Source organism: Myotis nattereri (assembly GCF_964212035.1).
Source record: "Myotis nattereri genome assembly, chromosome: 18".
Classification (NCBI taxonomy): domain Eukaryota; kingdom Metazoa; phylum Chordata; class Mammalia; order Chiroptera; family Vespertilionidae; genus Myotis; species Myotis nattereri.
This window is the reverse complement of record NC_138093.1, coordinates 8,025,368-8,046,413: the sequence shown is the minus strand read 5'-3', so window position 1 is coordinate 8,046,413 and position 21,046 is coordinate 8,025,368. Positions and strand designations below refer to the sequence as shown.

At 41.1% G+C, this 21,046-nt stretch overlaps 1 protein-coding gene across 1 annotated transcript in view; it reads left to right on the top strand.

The window, feature by feature from the left end:
• Positions 1-2,003: 2,003 nt before the first annotated feature.
• Positions 2,004-21,046, top strand: part of PTPN22 (protein tyrosine phosphatase non-receptor type 22) — a gene marked incomplete at its 5' end in the record, with an annotated part of 41,236 nt that continues 22,193 nt past the window's right edge. The window contains 11 exons of the mRNA XM_081113253.1: positions 2,004-2,090; positions 12,730-12,838; positions 13,107-13,183; positions 13,298-13,393; positions 14,083-14,121; positions 15,251-15,322; positions 15,438-15,497; positions 16,064-16,206; positions 16,718-16,784; positions 18,003-18,080; positions 20,529-20,615. Of these exons, the coding sequence (XP_080969379.1) occupies positions 2,004-2,090; positions 12,730-12,838; positions 13,107-13,183; positions 13,298-13,393; positions 14,083-14,121; positions 15,251-15,322; positions 15,438-15,497; positions 16,064-16,206; positions 16,718-16,784; positions 18,003-18,080; positions 20,529-20,615 (915 nt within the window). The remainder of the gene's footprint in view (positions 2,091-12,729; positions 12,839-13,106; positions 13,184-13,297; positions 13,394-14,082; positions 14,122-15,250; positions 15,323-15,437; positions 15,498-16,063; positions 16,207-16,717; positions 16,785-18,002; positions 18,081-20,528; positions 20,616-21,046) is intronic.

Sequence of the window (21,046 nt, the reverse complement as noted above, 5' to 3'; positions counted from 1 at the left end):
GAACTTTAAATTTTGGCCTTTTAAAAATTGCCCCCTATTTCCAGACTGGTGTGTCTCAGTGATTGAGCATCAACCCATGAACCAGGAGGTCACAGTCAGGGCACATGCCCAGATTTTGAGCTCAATTCTCAGTAGGGGGTGTGCAAGAGGCAGCCGATTGATGATTCACTCTCATCATCAATATTTCTGTCTCTCCCTCTCCCTTCCTCTCTGAAATCAATAAAAAAAAATAATAATAATTGAAAATTGCCCCATATTTTATATGTTTTAAAATAGCCAAATTAAACAATGCATTACTTAGAGCAGCAAGAAATTCTCTTTTAATGCTAAAGGGGATAATTTGACAAATACTATCCTAGTCTCAACAAATACTGTTGAAGAATTATGGTTCATTTTAATTTATTGTGTGGATTGGGGTTGAAATTTTTTATTGGCGTCACATGATCTCTAAGCAGTATTCCTCAGCGACTGTTCCTTTCCTGTTGCAAGGCTCAGCAAAGTGGATCAAGCCTAATAGCGTTCAGAATCATGATTTCCTACGGAGACTGTGAATAATGCTGCAAAACAGAAAGCATTGCTAATAACTAGAGGAAGTCCTGACAGCACATTTGTGAATTTTCTTCAGGGTTATTTCAGACTAATTTTTAAAAATGTATTTTATTGATTTCAGAGAGGAAGGGAGAGGGAGAGATAGAAACATCAGTGATGAGAGAGAATCATTGATCGACTGCCGCCTCCACACCTCCTACTGGGGATCAGGCCAGCAACCTGGGCATATGCCCTTGACCAGAATCGAACCTAGGATCCTTCAGTCTGCAGGCCGACGTTCTGTCCACTGAGCCAAACCGGCTAAGGCCAGACTAATTTTGTTACCACATTTATGGAACTTCTGTCCTCAAACAGATGACATGCTGCTTTTGGGTTGTTCTCTCGCTCAGTGAGACGCTCTCGGGTAGGTCTGTACCCATTGAGGACACAATCTGAGATGTGGGAAGTTTCTCTTAGAGCAGCCTGCCTGTCAGATGGGGTCAAGTGCCACACATAGTGTGTGACTTCCGAAAACAATGACCTTTTTTTCCCCCCAGAATATAAATGTCTTTAACTAGAAATAGTTCTCAGGCTTTTTGTCCTGGAAGTCAAGCTAAGTTCCCTTCATTACATACAGGGGATATTGTGACCAACTTCCTGTGCTCCTGGGTCCTATATAGACCAGGACTCTTGGTCTTTATATCCAGAGCTCAACTGAGGCTCAAAAAGTACTGGAGGCTCACGGAAGTCCTGAAATCCACAACACTTCCCTTAACGGAGGCCAGCTTCCCCAGCCCTGGGTGAGGCACGGGCTTTGTCAGAAGCAGCTGACTTTGTGAGAGGTTGAGGTCTGTATGGCAGACTTCAGAGTTCTGAATGGAAATGCCTTCTCGGTTAAACAGGAGTTTGCCATTGACCACACTGATGGGAAACTTTTAAAAAAACTTCTCAACTCCAAACAGTGTCTGCCTCCCTTTCTGGGCCTAACAGAACTTTGCGGAGTTCATTCAGGACATGAAGAAACAGGTGTCAACAGGGCCTTTGTGCTCACTGGGGAGAAGGGGAGAGGCAAAATCTCTGGGTGAAAAGTGTAAATTCTGCCTTTTCAGTAGGAACAAAAAGAAGGTGAATTTCACTTAAGGGTGATGGGGTGCAACACGGGGCTGGGCTGAGCAGACCACACGTTAGGTTCCGCCTAGTGTCTTGTTTGTTAAAAACTTGAGTTGCAACCAGGTTCCTTCCTTGAGGAGGAAGGCGCTAGGGCCCTGGAGTGAGGTGATGGCTTTGTTGTGTGACCACAGAGGCTGGTTACGTACTAATTTCCTTTCAGGCTTGTGATGAAGTCAGTAAACCACAGCCTTCAGCATGCTCTGCTGGGTCTGTACCAGTGACTTCCAGCCGGTGTCTCGGCCATGACTCGTGTTGGACATGCCCTCCCTTAACCCAGTTGTACATGATCTCTCTGGCCCTGCAGCATGGACGAAAGGGAAATTCTGCAGAGGCTCCTGGATGAGGCCCAGAGCAAGAAAATTAACAACGAGGAGTTTGCCAATGAATTTCTGGTGAGTCCGACGTGTGACACCCTCAGGGGAGTTACATAGACTACATAACTGACTCGGGTGGTCCAACTCTCCCAGACCAACTTGCTCTTGGGATAGGTGAATATCGGACCTCGCAGGAGGAGAGCAGAGGAAGTTAACCTAAGAGTTTGACTTCTCTGCGTTTTGGGTGTATTTTAATTATTCCCTCCAAAATACGGCTTTTAGTATTTTCTTTGCTAGTTCTTGGAGTCTGACTAGGAATCTACAGCCGACATACATCATTCCAGGTGTATAAATACTAATATTAATGGACAATCTGGCATTCCCAGGTGTCCCTGTTGTAATGTGTGTTTCTAGTGGAGAACTCTCATTAAGAGGCGAGAGACCAAGATGAACATGGTCTCTCTTTTCATGGGACACTTTGTTAGCCTCCCCGTGGGATTTCCCTGGATGACAGGCTCTTCTAGACCACCCAAACTGCTGCTGCCACGTTTTCTAATTTTTCTTCTAAGACAAAAAAAGATTAGAACATGTGTGTTTGCAATAACAGTGTTTCCTTAACCTTCTGCTCGGAGGGTGGGATGGCCAGGATGGAGAGCAGAGACAAGTGAGGGCTGTGGAAGAAGAATGAGCCTGAGGTAGCCTAGGCCCAGCGGGACTACGTTCCCCCAGGAGCCCCGCATCTCTGAGGAGCTGTGGTTATTGATGCCATGGAGCCGGCAGGCCTCACTCATCCGTAACCCAGCGCAGCAGAGACATGGGGTGTCTGATGGTGCTCAGCATGCATTTTGGGGTACTCCCAGCTGGTGTTTCAGAGCTATCACAACTTCAAACCTTAGCTCTTCGGCTGTGGAGAAGTGGGAAAAACAAGGGAATTGAAGTACAACACCTGAAATGAAATTGTAATTCTGTCTCCAACCAGATGAGCAATGATTTGACATGTTCCCTCAAGCCTCTGCTTTCCAACTTCTCAAGTGGGGAGAAGAATTCATGTCCTACCTATCCTCACAGGGTTGTTATGATTAAATATCAATCATAATCAAATGTGGCCATTCATTCAGTAATATTTATTGAGCACCTAGTATGTCCCAAGTTCAGTTCCAGGCACTAAGGATACAATAGTGAACAGAATAAAAATCTCTGACCTCATGGAGCGAACATTCTGGTACCAGATAGTAGATGGAAAAGTACTCTGTAAAGTCTTTAGTGATCAGATATTATGATTGAATTATAACATATTATAATAGAAATCCCTCTGTCAGCTCTACTTGGATAATATTGCGTTGTCGTGAAATAAGTGCTCTAATTGCCACCTGCCAGGCCGTCTGAGTCCCTCTGAGTAGGGAGGGAGGTTAGGGGGAGTTGGGGCCTATGTGTCTGCCCTGGACTGTGATTCCTGAGCCTAATTCACCCAATGCACAGAGGTAAAAAGTGAGCCGAGGGGGGCTAGCCTGTTTTACTTTGGTTGTGTTTTTAAAAAATAATATAGACTATATCCCTAATATTTCACCTTTTCTTAGCTCAGTCATTGTAACCTCTCACCAAATCAGGCAGTCACTTTACCTCCTATTTTCTCTGCCTCCAGCCTTGCTCCACCTTCAATCAATTTTTCATTCAACACCCAAATGATCTTTTAATAATATAAATCTGGTCATTTTTTCCCTGCTTAGAAACCTTTTATAGATGGGTGTGTGTTTTTTTCAGCTGTTTAAAACTGTGAACTATAATGCCCATTTAGAAAAGTACATAAAATGTGTGTAAGTATAATTATAAAGCAACCACCACCCAGGTCAAGGACTAGAACATTGTCAGCCTCAGGAGACTTCTATGTATCCCTTCCCCATAGGGTTCCTCATCCCTCCTCACCCCCACCCCCACCCCCACCCTGACCTGCCCTGCCCTAGGAATAACCACTACCCTGACTTTTACATTAATCACTTCCTTGCTTTTCTAGCTCCTGATTTAAGGACCTTGTTTTTGGGTGATTAAGTGGAACCTCACTATTCACTGACTCACGTCCTCCAGTGGAAAAACAAAGTCTTGTTTTCAGCCCCACCTAAAGGTTCAGCTGAGATACCAGAGAGACGAGCTTTGAGGGTTTGGGGGTTAGGGAATGGTGATGAGGCCAGATTGCTTGCTTGGACAAGGTAAATACTGCCATTAAATTGGGGCGGGGGGGGGGGGGAATTCCACCTGATCATGTCCCACATCCCACCTTAATCTCTTAATGTATTCTTCCAGGCTTTGGCGTTTCTGAGGTTAAGGACTGATTCTGTGACATAAGACCCCACTGGGTCCATGGCTTAGACTTTGTCCCCGCGACCCCTTGGCTGGCTCTCTCTGTGCAGAGCACGTAGCCCTGCTGTGGCCGGAAAAGCCAATACCATGCTGCTCAGGTCTGGTTCCCAGTCTGGGGCCAAGACTAAATCCAGTAGCTTTTCTGTAGTTGAAACTGCCACTGACCACCTTGTAAGGTTCTCAGGCAGCCATTCAAACAGTGACTGAGTGCTCACTGTGTGCAAAGCATCGTGCTGGAAGCTGGCGTGGCAATGCAGTGCTCCTGCTTTGGTGACAATGTTTCCTAAGACACTGGAGGAAGTCTTAGCGAGGCAGACGTTAAACAACGGATTCCGCCATAAAATACTTAATTATAATTTGTTAGTCCTGGTGGGGTGTCAAGGAAGCATCACATTCATTATCTTATTTGCTATACATTAAAAAAACAACAACAATCCTATGATTTGATTATAATCTCTGAGTTACAGGCATGGAGACTGAGGCTGGAGAGGTTAAGTAATTGGTCTAAGCTCACTCAGCGTTCAGCCGTAGACATGAAATTTAACCTGGAGCTGTCATTCCAGAGCCTGTGAAATTAGTATCTTGCTTCAACCCATAGATAACATTGAGTCCCTCAAAGGGCCTACCTGACTTGAGGGTCAGTTAGTACAGTTTCTCTACCAGTGTAACATAGTTTCTATATAGCAGAAACTTCAGTGTGCCGCCACACTATTGAAAATTTATTTTTAAATAAAGCCCCATTGTCGCTATTCTTATAATATCATTGTAAGTTAAAAGAAAATAAATTCATCATAGTATCAACATCCCAACAAATACAGTTTGGGGGTTTTTGTTTGCATAGAAATTCTAGTTCTTATCCTTTTATATTATTGTAATTATAAGTATAAATGCAATTTATTATTCTTATTTTCGCTTAACATTACACCAATATTACCATGTTGATTAAAATCTGCATTCGTGACCTCTCACACAGCAGGGTATAATGAAAAAATAATCCTAATAATAGCTAATACTTCTGTACCTGTGATGGAAACTTTCTAAGTACTTACATAGCAACTCATTTAATCCATTGAGGAAGGCACTGTTATTATTTCCACTTTATAGACGAGGAAACGGAGACACAGCGAGGTTAATTGACTCACTCAGGGTCATGCAGCTAGCATGCGGTTGAAGTGAGTTTTGAGTTCAGGTTGTCTTGCTTTACCATCTGTACTTGTAACAACTTTGGAGTCGGATAAATTTGGTTTGAATTTAGGTTCTGCCTGTTGTCAGCTGTGTGACCTTGAACAGAGTAATAAAAAGTGAGAATAAATAATATTCACTTCGCAGAGCTGCTGAGAAGGTACTAGAATAAATATACAAAATGCCTGACACCTAGCAGGCACCCAAATAAGTAAATTACACCTCTACTGTTAGACATCTAGGCTGTTTCTAATTTTTCATGATATCATATTGATAATACTGCAGTAGCTATGTTTGTCCATGTGGGTTTTCCTTTCTTTTGGATTTGAGGCGAGAGCCCCCGAAGTGTTGTTACTAGGTCAAAGAATATTAGCATCTCACTGGTTAAGTATTGCCAAATGTATTTCCAAACGAGATTTTTAAATTTGCAGTATCTGAATTTATCATCTTCTCTACCACCTTGCTAGTCTTAATTTAATAACTATAAAAAATAATATACATTTTTTACTGCTTACCATATATGAGGCAATCTAAGTGGTTTACCATATATAATCTCAATCACTACCCGTCCAAGAGGAAAATATCAGCTTCATTTTACCCATAGAACGGCAAAGCCAGGATTTGAAATCTTGGTCTAAAACTTGAAAGTTTTCTAAGTATGAGCCTGTGGTCTTAGCTCCCTACCCTCATCCACACTCCATTGATTCAAGTTTATCCACTGGTCTTAACTTAAACATTGCAGCATCTAACACAGACACAGAAACGTGCTTCAAACACACATACACAACTTAACAGCTAGCAATAAAACAGGCACCCACATAAACGCCACTAAGATCAAGAAGTAGAATATTGTCCACACCCCAGAAATCCCAGGGGTGTCTTTCCAGATCCTCACTGCCCCCAACTCCCACCAGACTGGAGGTCAATACTGTGCCGACATTGTTTTTGTTCTGTGTTGTCGCTTGGCTTCAAGATCTATTTTTATATCACGCAACAATTAGACATTCATCTTACCGGGTTTTGAACTTTATGTAAATGAAGTCATGTTGTTTCTTTTTATGCCTTTCTTCTCTCTCCTACATTATATTTATGAAATCCATCTTTGCATATAGCCGGGCCACTCAGGGCCAGGCCAGTCTCGCCCTCCTTTCCTGCAGCCGCCCTGTTTGCTGGGGTTAGAGGCCCACGCTCCTAATTCCCTTGGCTCACACTCACGCGTTCTCAGTCCTGTGGGAGCCGAGGGAGAGATGAGGCTGGCCTGCAGTTGAAAGGCACGGAGGACCTACCTTGAGGAGCTCTGGACACAGCCCAGCTCTGGTTCCCTTCTCCCAGCTAGCACAGGAGGACCGCGTTTCATTTCGCCCACTCCAAAATACAGCTTACGTGATGGCTTCTGCACAACAGTGCCGACTTCGAAGCAAAGAGATTGTGGCCTTGTGCTTTTTTTCTTTCTTGTTCTCTTTTGAGAGTGAACTTAATTCATTTATCAGCAATCAATTGACTAATCAGTGAGAAGAACACACCAAGGATTCAGACCTGATTTCTAGAATTTTACAGCGAGGACCTCAGTTCTGTTTTTCTGTCTTGAAAGGAAAAGGGGGAGTAGAGCCCACAAACCAAATGAGCGTACTCTTAGCTTATCAGGCCCAGGAGGGATGCTGGCCTCTTTTATTTTTTCTTTTCAATTTTAGTGTTTGGGTTTTTTCCCTCAATTACAGTAAACATTCAATATTATATTAGTGTCTGGTATACAGCGTAGTGCTTAGATATTTATATAACTTAGGAAGTGATCACCCCAATACTAGTACCGCCTGGCACCATACAAAACTATTACAGTATTATTGACTATATTCCCTATTCTGTATGGGCCTCTTTTATTTATTCTCTCAGCATCTCTTCCCTTCATTTCGCTCATTGGTGCTGCCTCTAGAAAGCTCACATCCCCTACTTTGTCATTTGCAGAGAAATTTACCTCCCACCTCTGACCTATCTTCTCCCCTGAACCCAACCTGCCTCCATGGCCCTGCTTTCTCTTTTAAACCCTTTTGCTCCCCACTCTCAGAGTTTCTCCTTTTCTAGTGAGGTGTATCAGTTCTTCTGTCCCAGTTCTTCTCAGGTGTGTTCACTCTTGGGGTGTTAGAGCCTGGGGGTCTGGTGGGGAGAAAAAGAGAATTTAAAAAAAAAGGAGGATTTCACAGTGGACTGAGCTCAAGGTAAGATATCTAGGGGTAAAAACCTTTCCCACTTTCCAAATTCTATAGGACTTTCCTCTGTGATGTTCCCCGAGTGTCTCACTTTGTCATCCAGCCTGATGACTCCAGGAGAATGAATGGAGTAGAGAGAAAAAGCCATCCTGTCCCACTGTTGAAGGTGGCAGTCAAGGCAGCGAAACAAGCATTGGTCACACACACGCACACACACACACACCCTTTATCTGTAACGCTAGAGGCCCGATGCATGAAAATTCGTGCAAGAGTAGGCCTTCCTTCCCCCAGCTGCCGACACTGGCTTCCCTCCAGCACCTGGGACCCGGGATGGCTTCCCTCAGGCCACCCACAGGCACCCGGGACTAGGGCTGTCCTCCCTCTGGCCCTGGCTTCATCAGGAAGGACGTCTGGAATGGCGTCCGGTCTTATTAGCATATTACCCTTTTATTATTATAGGTTTTACCAAATTAACTGAGGCATATCTTCTAAAAAGGGCTTTGCTTATGGCATTCTCCCTGGAAAGCACTCCACACGCAAGCAAAGCAAAACAAACAGATAAGACAATGTAACAAGGAGATGCACTAGGCTCAGTTCTGGAGGTTTCTAGAAGGAACAGTTCTGAGACTTGATATCTTTTCAGCAGCACTGGAAGCAATGGTAACCTGAAAATGATCATTCTGAAGGTGCACTCGAGCAAAGAGAGCTGAGAGTATAACGCGAGTGCAGATGTTTTAGAGTCACTCGTGTCTGTGGCCATGTCCTTAGTTAAATTCCTAAACTTGCATGCATCTTGGTGTAAAAATATGCAGGGTAGTTATTAGTTCAGTATCTTTTCTCCTAATCCAATTCTGAAAAACCACAAGAATTCTGTGAGGGCTAAAAAAATTAATACTTGGCCGGGCTGGCATGGCTCAGTGGTTGAGCGTCCACCTATGAACCAGAAGGTCATAGCTCAATTCCCTATCAGAGCATTAAAGAAAAAAAATTAATACTGTCCTCCCACCTTCTAAGTTCTTCTGGCTGGTCTAACCTTTAAATTAACAGAGACACATTAACAGGAGAAAATCAGTTCAATACATGTGCATGGGGAATTCACATAGGCATGAAAATTCCAAAGACAGTGAGGCAACACTGGGTATATAAGACATTTTTGGACAAAGGTTAAAGGGAGAGGTTGGGGGACAAGGTATTGGATTTCAGAAGTGATAATGTGCAATTTACAGGTAGTCAGAGAATAACACACATGGCAGGAAAATCCTTGCTAGGCAACTTAGAAACAATAGGACACAGAGCATATCTAGCCAACAGGCCCCTGTCTGAAGCCCTCCATCTACCAGACTCAATTCAAATTAAGCTAAGGGGGACGTCCTCAGATCGCCCTTCCTGAAGCAGGTTGCTCTGAACCTTTTGGGCAGGAGAGGGGAGAGGGTCAAAGATTGTTTCTGAGTCTTGTTTATTAAGAAACAGCTTAAAAATCATTATCCCTGCCCTAACCGGTTTGGCTCAGTGGATAGAGCGTCGGCCTGCGGACTGAAGGGTCCTGGGTTCGATTCCAGTCAAGGGCATGTACCTTGGTTGCGGGCACATCCCCAGTAGGGAGTGTGCAGGAGGCAGCTGATTGATGTTTCTCTCTCATCGATGTTTCTAACTCTCTATCCCTCTCCCTTCCTCTCTGTAAAAAAACAATAAAATATGTTTTTAAAAAAATCATTATCCCTAAAAGGCAGCTTCAGGGTGACAAAACTTTGGCTCCCTTTAGGGTCCAAGTGGGGAGAATCTTAAGTACCTGGCTAAGGAGTATAGGCTTTTCCCTAGTAACAAGGGAGATTTACTGAAGTTGTTTTGAGCATGAGAGAGATAAAGAAAGTGATGCTTTACTAATAATATTTTGGCATCATCATGCCTAATGGATTTCCATGGGGAAAGACAGAAAAGTGGGAGGATGAGTTAAGGAACAACTGTTAACAGTTCAACCTTGAAGGGAATGGGCCTGAATTTAGGTATGTACAGTGGGCATAGGAAGGAAGGTTGATGCAATATATTGCATAGAAAGAATCAGTTGAACTTGCTGACTGAATTAGAAGTGAGAATTTTGGGAAGGGGGAACCAAAGTGACTCTCAGCTTCTAGAGTATGGCTACTTGGGATAAAGAAAGTGCCATTGACCCTGACCGGTTTGGCTCAGTGGATAGAGAGTCGGCCTGCAGACTGAAGGGTCCCAGGTTCGATTCCAATCAAGGGCATGTACCTTGGTTGCGGGCACATCCCCAGTGGGAGGTGTGCAGGAGGCAACTGATCGATGTTTCTCTCTCGTCGATGTTTCTAGCTCTCTATCCCTCTCCCTTCCTCTCTGTAAAAAAATTAAAAAAGAAAAAAAGGCAGTGCCATTGGCATTAACAGTGGGAACAACAATGATAACTTACCCAAGTTATCTAGGACATGGGTGGGATTGAAATTTAGCAATCTAATCTCAATATATAAATTTGAGACATTCAATAGGGGTTTGGGAGTATAATTCAATTTTGACCAGTTACATACAAATTTTAAGAACGTTGGTATGCCTTCTATAAGAGTATATGATATTTCTGAGTATATGTATATGTGGAGAGAAGAGCAGAAACTGGAGGACTTACCTTGGGAATTTTGGATAGTTCACAATTAAAAGATGGAAATGGACAGAGAGCCAGTAAGAGTGAGAAATGGGAAGGGGAAGTCATTTAAGAAAGAGGAGAACCAAAATAATGTCGACTAATAAGGTCCGAAGGAGGAGGAAATTTCAAGAGGGAAGTTAAGAGAATGAAAACTGAGCAGACCCTGAGGGATCTGACCATAGGAAGCAATTCATGATCTTCCTGTGACCAACTATTAGTGGGCAAATAATAACTATTTTCTGTAATTCAACCAACATTTATTAGCTATCACAGATGTTTTCCCCTTATCTTTCTCAGGTTGAGCAAGGGTTCCCAAAAGTCCGATTAAAGGCGGTTTTGTCACTGGACCAGTTCTGTGTTGGAGGCTGTCCCTGCCCCCGCAGAGTCTGGGACCTCCAGGCTCTTGACTCACATAGGAAATAATTCAGAACGAGTCCACGCGAGAGTAAAAGCAAGTTTTATTCAGGGCAAGAAAAAGAGACCAGGCCTTAGGCTCCTGGAGACAGGATCAGAGGTTGAGCTGCCTGCTGCCCTTCTGGTTGCGAGTCTCACAGGACGCCACTGTGAAGGCAGCTAAAGCACACTTCCAAGTGGACGTGGGCGACTTACGTAAGTTGCGTGCCGGATTAGTCAGTTCTTGGGATTTTCTGTATTTCCAAGGGTGGGTTGTTTCTAAACTTTGTGGTGCCAAACTCTGACTCAGTCTCTGATTGGGGGGGCGAGGGCGTGTGTGTGTGTGTGTGTGTGTGTGTGTGTGTCTTATTCCTAATATGGTTCATTCCAGAAGTGTCATGACACTGGTCCCCCTCAGCTCCCCTTTCAGTTGTGTCCGTTTTCATGATCAGATGGTACTCTGACCTCTGGGTTGTTCTCTGGTCTATTTTCCTTCCATCTTGGATTGATCAGGTTTTAGCCAGTCCTTGTGGCTCTTGACTTCTGCGGCCAGGAGTTTCCTGCAATAAACTATTTCCCTTTGATCATGTGTTGGGGTGTGGACTCTGGTGAGAGGACTTCCTCATTCTACTTGTTTGGAGTTTTCCCTAACTTCTTTCTATCCTGCCTGCTTCTTTGAATGACAGGGTGTTAAACAAAATTTGGTGCAAGGTTGTTTTATAAGAAGGTTCTAAAGAAGAACCATCATTTCCTCTGACCTGAAATTTGGGTCTATAGTATAATATTGGCAAATGGGAATAATTTTAAGGAGTTACTTCACTATCTTACAGACTGTTGTTCAATCATATCGTGCTAACCCCAGACTGACCCAGATCATAGTCTACTAACAGAATATGGTACTATTTAAAGGTCATCGTTTGGTTGATGGGGTGGGCTTGAAGTTTGGATCCTATATATAAAAAAAGACTGCTTTTGGGATTGAATCTTTGAAATTTAGCTAGGTCTAGAGAGATTTTATTCAGCTTAAGCTCCATTTCTACTTAAAATAACCCTGTAGTAGCTGTAAAGAAAGTAAATTAAATTTATAACAACTGACCTTTTGGGGGGTGCCCAAAGTTTGTTTTCAGAAGATGTTCATTAGTTAAATATTCACCAGTTTCACCTCTAAGTTTTAGCTATTTGTGGCTCAACTGAAGTAAGTGTGATCATTTCACTTCTCCAAATGTTACTGAACTCTCCATCTGTATGCCCTGGGGCTCTGTCACGAATGGATTCAGCCCTAGCGGATGCTAAAAGGGCCGAAATGGAATGTTTGGGTAGTGGAGAAGGAAAGTGTGGGGACTAGAAAAAATATTAATACTTCCACCTTCTAAGTTCTTATAGGCTGGGCTAATAACCAAATTAACAAAGACAGACTAACAGGAGAAAATCAAAGTTTAATACATGCGCATGAGGCATTCACACAGGCATGGTAATTCCAGGAAAATTCCAAAAACAGTGAGGCAGCATTGGGTATAAGGCATTTTTGGGCAAATGAGAAAGTGGGAGGGGGAACTGGGTATTAGATTTCAGAAGTGAGAATGGGCGATTTACAGGTATTCGGCAGGAACTAGGCAACTCAGAAACCACGGGACACCGAGACCTACCTCCCTTGAAGCCCTCTATATATCATACTTAATTCAAATTGGGCTAAAGGGGACATCCTAAGATTTCCTTCCTGAAGCAAGTTTCTCTGTCTGAATCTCTTGGGCGGGAAAGGGAGGAGGGTCAAAGTTTCTTTCTGAGTCTTGTTTCTTAAGAAACAGCTTCAAATTAATATCCCAAAAGGCAGCATCAGGGTGGTGAAACTTTGGTTCCTTCAAAAGCTCTCTAGAGACAGCTCCTCACCTATTTTCTCTGGGAAGATTTCATTGTTGGAATTTTATTACAGAAGCTGAAAAGACTCGCCACCAAGTATAAGGCAGACAAAACCTATCCCTCAACTGTGGCTGAGAGGCCCAAGAATATCAAGAAAAACAGATATAAGGATATCTTGCCCTGTAAGTTTCATTTCTCCCTATGGACTTGTACCTTCCCCCCAATTCAATGATCCCTATCTCTTTTGACCCATTGCTTGCTGTTCTTAGTCCTGGAACATGGCTTTGCTAATGTAGTTTGTACTATTTATGACTACAAAAGAATATGCATTCATTCACTCACTCACTCACTCACTCTTCAGACCACCATTCACAGTGTTAGTCCCTGACTTACACAAAGGCCTCTGATTAAGTCCCCTTAATGATTCTATAGTTTTCTTTTGTATTATAGATGATCATAGCCGAGTAGAGCTGTCCTTAATAACCTCTGATGAAGATTCCAGTTACATCAATGCCAATTTCATTAAGGTACACTGCATATTCTCTAGGTTCCTAAAAAAAGGGAGGGGGTAGGAAATACACTAGACAAGAGCGAAAGGTTACTAGTTGTAGTCACCGCATGTAATTTCTGTTCCCCTTTAGGGAGTTTATGGACCCCAGGCTTATATTGCTACGCAGGGACCTTTGTCTACAACTCTCCTGGATTTCTGGAGGATGATTTGGGAATACAGTGTCCTGGTAAGAGCAGAGTTATTTTTGTTATTATCTTTTCTCATTTTTAGGGACAGAGGGGGTGAGGGCATTGGAATATGTTATTGAGGTTTCCTATGTATTAAAATAGTGCTTTTTTTGGTCAGGCACTAGAATTTCAGTGTTCCCCGGTACCTTTTAGTCAAAATCACAATGTCACTCTTCAAGGAAATGAAAGTTCTCATCTTGACCAGCTCATTTGTTAATGAGAATTTACTAATTTGAATAGAGAAAAGGGAAGTGAGGACAGAAAGAAGGATGGGTAGGATCAACAGTTTGTAATTGATCAAGATTTTTTTTTTTTTTTTGGTTAAAAAAACAAAACAAAACAAAACAAAAAACCCCCAGAAGCCCAGCTGGTGTTGCTCAGTGGTTGAGTGCCAATCCATGAACCAAGAGGTCACCAGTTCGATTCCTGGTCAGGGCACATGCCCAGGTTCCGGGCTTGATTCCCAGTAGGGAGCTTGAAGAAGGCAGCCGATAGATGATTCGATGATTCTCTTATCAATGTTCCTACCTCTCAATCCTTCTCCCTCCTCTCTCTCTAAAAAAGCAATAAAAACATTTAAAAAATAACAGAAAAGAATAATTAACACTTCTTGGCCCTGGGACCCAAGTATTAACTGCTCTTTCTAACTATATCAACAGTTAAGTTTCTATCTATTTCATCCCCCCAGATCATTGTTATGGCATGCATGGAGTTTGAAATGGGGAAGGTGAGTTCTTTTCAGTATACTTAAAGGTAAAGGAAAGAAGAAAAAGAAGGGGGAATTGGTAGCAAAACTTTCCTTAAGCTGCCAAATGAAATGACTCACAAGGCTTTGTTTTTTTTTGTTTTTGTTTTGTTTTTACTCCTAAGGACTCCTTTTGTCCATTTCCCCAGTAGACTGTATTTTAATAAAACTGAGGTATGCTTTTTAAAGTAACCATTCATCTTCCTATTTTATTAATCAGACATCTTTAACTGCCAGTCAGAGCTTCTAACCCCATGCTGTCCAACATGGCATCCACTGGCCACACATTGCTACTGAGCTCTTGAAATATGGCTAGCGTGACCGAGGAACGCAATTATTTTTACTTTAATGAATTTCATTTTAAAAACTGATACTGAATTCAGTGATTAGAAAATTTTAAGTATGTTTCAAACAACTTTGGTATGTGAATCTTTTTCAACTATAAATTTTCTGAAATCTAAATGGGAATAAAATATTTCCAATGACAATTTAGCATATTAACTGAGATGTGCTATGAATATTAAAAATGCACTGGATTTTGAAGACAGTTTAAAATGTCAAATATTTAATGACTGTTGTATATTGATCCCATGTTGAAAATTTTTTTGATATATTGGCTAAGTAAGATATTAAAATTAATTTCACTTTTTTCATTTTTGAATGTGGCAATTCAAAATTTTAGAAAATTTAAAATTACATATGTAGCTCACATTATATTTCTATTGAGCAGCATTCTTCTAACCTATTGTTGCCATTCTGAGTTGATACAATTCCAGCTAAAACCAAGGGAACTTGGTGTTTCCGTTAGCTTGCGCAACTCTTAGGAGACATGACTTTTGTTAACTTTTCTGAAATACTGGAAATGTCAGATTCCCATTTCTACTTCTTCAGACTTCTAGAAAGTCTGTAATTTATATAGCCTTTAATGTTTGATTTCCCATCCTTGGAGATTCCAGACCATATAGTTGGGTTTGAAGGCCAAGGGGATTAGAAGTTCCTTAGGTGAAAGACACAGAGCTGAATTTACTTCTGAATGAGGGAGCGGGTGTTGTTACTCAGAAAAGACTAGAATACACAGAGGAAAATCACTATATTCTGCTTTGCGCTACAGAAAAAGTGTGAGCGCTATTGGGCTGAGCCGGGAGAGATGCAGCTACAACTTGGCCCTTTCTCCATCTCCTGTGTAAGTATGACACCTGTTTCCATATGGCTGAGCCAGTGCTCCAAGCTCTGCTTTACAGAGGGTAGTTTTTGAATCTTAGTCTTTGAAATCACTAATATTTTAATTTACTTTTTAGGAAGCTGAAAATAGAAAATCTGATTACACAATCAGGACTCTAAAAGTCAAATTCAACAGTGTAAGTATAGAAATTCAAAAGCCTACAGAGATCAGGCAGGTGAATATATATGTGACTTGGGCTGGGCATAAGACAATGGGGAGTGGTGGAGCCTTTGATGTTTGGGGAAAATCTTCATATTAAAAAAAAAAGACCTTTGGTGTAATCTGGGCTCCCCAATCTATTCCACACCGTGGCCACATATAAATAGTTTTTGTAGGGTGAGTGGAGGCTGTACAGTGAATAGGGACTACGAACCAATTTGAGAACTCAGGCTGCCCAGTCTTGCTAAGACAGGGGAATTTAATTTATCAGCATATCTGTGACTCATTTGAATTTTCCCAGTTGGGAAGCTCTGGTTGCATTATCTCTTCTTTTGATTGGGACAGATAGGGACAGGCCAATAGTAAGTGACGTGAAATCACTTAATTGTTCTTCAAAGGTATATAGTCACCAGAGGTCTATAGAGAAGAAAGCAGCATAAACTGCAAAAAGGAGATGCTACCTAGTAACTCAGAGTAATCTTGTGGTGGAATGAGGTAGAGCCCCAACCTTGAACTCTCCTTTTATTCTGGCTATTTTTTTAGGAAACTCGAACTATCTACCAGTTTCATTACAAGAACTGGCCTGACCATGATGTGCCTGCATCTATAGACCCTATCCTTGAGCTCATCTGGGATGTGCGTTGTTACCAAGCGGATGACAGGGTTCCCATATGCATTCACTGCAGGTATGATGCTGTTGTGTGAACCTTCCCCCCAGAACAACCCATGTGTCCCAGTCTGGCCAGGACTCTTGCTTTAACTGAAGGAAGACTGACTTTGTTGGAAGTGAAGGCGGTATGAGCACACGGGACGTAGGCTCCTGATCCTCGCCTCATGTTGTCCAGTTGATCGAAAAGGAATGAAGCAAAAGAAATGAGTGGCAGAAAGAGAAAGGTCACAGCAGAAACAAGCTATAAAAAATTCAACATGGGAATTAAATGAATAGTTTTCTGATAAGTTGCTTGTGAACAGGACAGCTCTAAAGACTCTTGCTGTGAGCAGTTGCCCAGGATGTGTCCTGAAGTTCAGTGTGACATGTGGCAATTTGCAAACAGGTTTGGGAAATGGTAGTGTTTTGAAAGTTTTATTGCCTCCAGGTTTCCGACTTCCTCAAATCTGCTGGGGAAATTGTCCAGCTACTGTCAATGACCCACTGTCTGCAATTACAGATGCTACGACTGTGATCTTTTATTTCAGTGCCGGCTGTGGAAGAACTGGTGTTATCTGTGCTATCGATTATACGTGGATGCTGCTAAAAGATGGGGTGAGTTTCTCTCAGCAGGCACTTCCCATTGGTTTACCCTTCTACTTTCAGACTTAGGAATTGTTTGGGTCTTCAAAACACCTATCTCCACAATTCATCTTCTCTAGAATGTTGACATGGAGACCTGCTCTGTCAGATGATTAAACTAGTCCCTAAGTTGGTGGTTCTCAAAGTGTGGTCCCCAGATGAGCAGCGTTAATATCAGCATCACCCGAGAACTTGTTAGGGATGCAAAATGTTAGGCCCCACCCGGGGTGGATTGAAGCAAAAACTCTGGGTTGGGCCCAGTGACTCTCCAGGTGCTTCCTATGCAATGGTGTAGTTGGAGGACCATTGCTCTGCGTTACAGTCACCCTTCCTGTATGCACATCGCTTTAGTAGATGCACTCAATTTACAATCAAACTGTGTTCCAACACATTGTTTTTTAAAGGTTTAATAAGAAATGGGAAATTTAAGATATGGGCCTTAGAACTATCTGCCAACTTCTTTTATTTCATAAAACTCATACTTGCACATGCACATCTACTGAGCCTTCTTCATTTTACCTCTAACTTTAGACATTTGATCACCCCATGTGAAATCATTTTGAAGACTTTCTTCAGTCATATATATATATATATATATATATATATATATATATATATATTAAAAGCATAATATGCTAATTAGACTGGATGTTCTTCTAGACAACTTTCCCAACAAAGCCGGGGCTGTGAGGCGAGGCAGAAGAGGTGGCCGCCTGGGCAGCGGGGGCCAAGCCCCTTGCACAAATTTCGTGCATCGGGCCTCTAATGATCAAATATACATATAATATATATTTGATTTCAGAGAGGAAGGGAAAGGGAGAGAGAGCTAGAAACATCAATGATGAGAGGGAATCATTGATTGGCTGCCTCCTGCATGCCCCCTACTGGGGATTGAGCCCACAACCCAGGCATATGACCTGACTGGGAATCAACCAGTGACCTCTTGGTTCCTGGATCAATGCTCAACTGCTGAACCACATCTGACTGGGCTTCTTCAGTCTTTTCTCGGGCAAACAGCAGGCTGTAAATTGTGATGCAAGTGATGAGAATCTTCATTAGTTTTAAAAATACTTCTATTTTCTGATATTATCCCATGTTTGAAGAGCAGATATCATGGAAGTATCAAGACATGAGAAAGTGGCAATAATTTATTAACAAAGGAGTAAGATATTTTTTCCTTTTATTTGATAGATAATTCCCGAGAACTTCAGTGTTTTCACTTTGATCCGGGAAATGCGAACGCAGAGGCCTTCATTAGTTCAAACTCAGGTACGGACTGTGGTGACTGGGTCATGACATGTGTCTGAGTCTTGCTCCGCCTCTCTGTTTATCAGTAAGGATCCAAAACCAGCTGATTCCTTAGTCATAACACCAATTTACTATTAAGTACATTAGTCTGTTCCCATTTTCTCTAACTCTGAATATCCCAATATTTTTTTCTGGTAACCCTTGCCGTGGGTCAAATTCCTTTCATCCCTTATATTTTACTTTCCAGAAAATATTGAGAAGCCAATATAATATTTCTTACAAAATATGTTTTAAAAAAACCCACCTCAACAAGTTTTTGACTTCCTAGAAAGAAATAGTTGGTTCATATTAATTTGAAACTTTGTAGTAGTAATTTATTTCTGAAACCATAGAAAATCAGAGATATTTCTATTTCAGTAGGTGGTAACAGAATCTATAGCATGCAGTCTATGCTCATGTTAGGAAATAATGAAAAATGAAGGTAAAATCAACCATTATCCTATCACCTACGTAGCCACTGGTACTATTTTTCTATAGTCTCTCCTGGTCCTTATTCTATGCATACTTTTTAAAAAAACATAATTACAATCACACTATATATATGATTATATATGTATCACAAAATTTGAACCCAGCCCACATTTCTCACACTCATTCACTCCATTAGTAATGCTCTTTCCCTTTTCTCCCCTCCTTTCCAAGTTCAAGTTCTCCCTCCTAGGTGAAACAATACCAGCCTGAATCTCTCACTTTCTACAATATTTAATTTCACCTATATTTCCTCACCAATAATTTTACCCACATATTTAAATGGTCTCCATGTTGAAGATACAGTTTATCATTCACCCATTCATTCATTCATCACACATTTATTGATATTAGGGATCAGACACTCTTGCATAATTTGTTAGAACTACTTTTTACTGCTTAAATAGCAAAACCCTAATGTGTTTAAGGCAAATTAACTGACACATAGGTTTAGAGGTAAAATGATTGACAGTGGCAGTTCAGATATTTTCATCTAGAAGCTGTGAATTGAAGGGAAAAAATGAAGAGCTATTATAATATAAACATTCTGTTTGGCCCACACAGGTTTTCCACTAATAGCTAGTGGAAAAAATAATTTTTTTTCATGTGTTGACTGTAGGTGTGTTCTATATTCAATCTGTGAGGGGGAAAGTTTATATGAAATGAAAGCATAGTTTAGGGCTGTCAGAGTTAAGAGAAAGCTGATCCATGTCAATGTATACAACCAAGTTGTATAATATTAAATTGTAATACTGAATCAATAAATAAAACCATACCCATCTCAGAAAAAGTCCAAATCTAGCCTATTTTTAAGAGTTGGAAGACAGCTGAAATAATTTTAAGTTAGTCTTCATATTTTGGCTTTATCAACGACTAGTGGAACAAATATCTTACCAATTGTACATGCTTTTTCTGACACTACTCTAACCAGGAAATAGCACAGTAACCAAACGAGTGTTTCCTGTGTGATTTTTCTCTATTAAGAAATTTAAAGGGTGTACCAATGGTCATGTTGGTTGACATCGACTGTTCATTGTTCTCCTGCTAAAATTATCTTTGGAAAAAGTTGTGCTTTATTTGTATAAGATTATGTAAAGAGTCAGGGGAAAACCCTGACTAGGCCCATTCAGATGAAAGGTACATACAAAATCAAGTGTTTGAGCAGGTATGGAGGCAAAAATGGAGTAGTAAAAACCCATAAACATTGTAAATGTAGAGGACTCATTTCTCTATAATGAAATAATTTTATAACCATACATTTTCAAACTCTATTCAACAGTCTTCTTTGATGTCTTTGCTAAGACATAATTTCAGCAGTTTGATCTCAGTGCACTAAACTGAGTCAGAAGATACGGGTTCTAACCAAAGTCCTGGAAATTACTTCTGAATAACCTTGGACAAATAGTCTATAAACAGGAATGACAGCCTAGCTTGTTTATAGGTTACTTATAAGGGTCAAGTTAAATGATACATATTAAAACCATCTATCTACCGTTTTCCAGAAAAGGTAAAGGTGGCTTGCACACACACAAAAATGCATCCAATATTAAATAAAAATTTTAACACATGAGCAAGGAAAACAGAAATAGAGGGATGAAGATGGAGGGAAAGGTAAGTAAGAAAAGGAGGATAGAACATAGAAAACAAAAACAAACAAACAAAAACAAAACAAAACAAAAAAGAACATAGAAAACATGCTGCAAGTCCCTTCCTTGTATATTAGTTAGAGGTAGACCAAATCTTTAGCTGTTCCTAGCCGCCTAAACGTGCTCTGAATCTGAAACGGGCTATGCAAGCACAAGGCACTGCCGTTGAACTAACGCGAATGGTCTCTTCAGGTTTGCTAGCCTAGGATTTGATTGGTGTTCATGAAATCAGGTTCTGTAGTTTACCAAGTTTTTTTGTTTGTTTTCCTTTGTTCCGGTTTGTGATGCTCCCCAGAAACAGTATGAACTGGTCTACAAAGCCGTCATAGAACTATTTAAGAGGCATATGGATGTCATCAGAGATAGACACTCTGGAACAGAGGTAAACTTTAAACTTGATGTTTTGTAAGTTTTTTTTAAAAAAAACATGAGATTTGGTGGAAGGCTCTTAGGTTAGTTGCAGGACTTAGCTTATTACTTATCATCATAACTAAATTGGAGTGTCCGATCCAATGTGCATGGGCTGCACTGCAAATCTCCTGTGGAGAACACAAATAATAGAAGTATTTTAACTTAGAAAATTTGTCCTTTGGTTAACCTCTTGCATACAACTTTTAGCTAAATTTAGAAACAATAGGTGTGAAAGAGCAAGCATATATTCTGTTCCCATGTTTTAGACAGTTGTGTGGTAAGTTAGAAATGAGGGTGACAGCTACAAAGCGAAACCATAATTGAGTACTGATGTAATTTTTCAGGTTACACTAGCCTCCTTTTTATTGCGTGTGTCTCATCAAGTTTTGATAATGTTTTAGG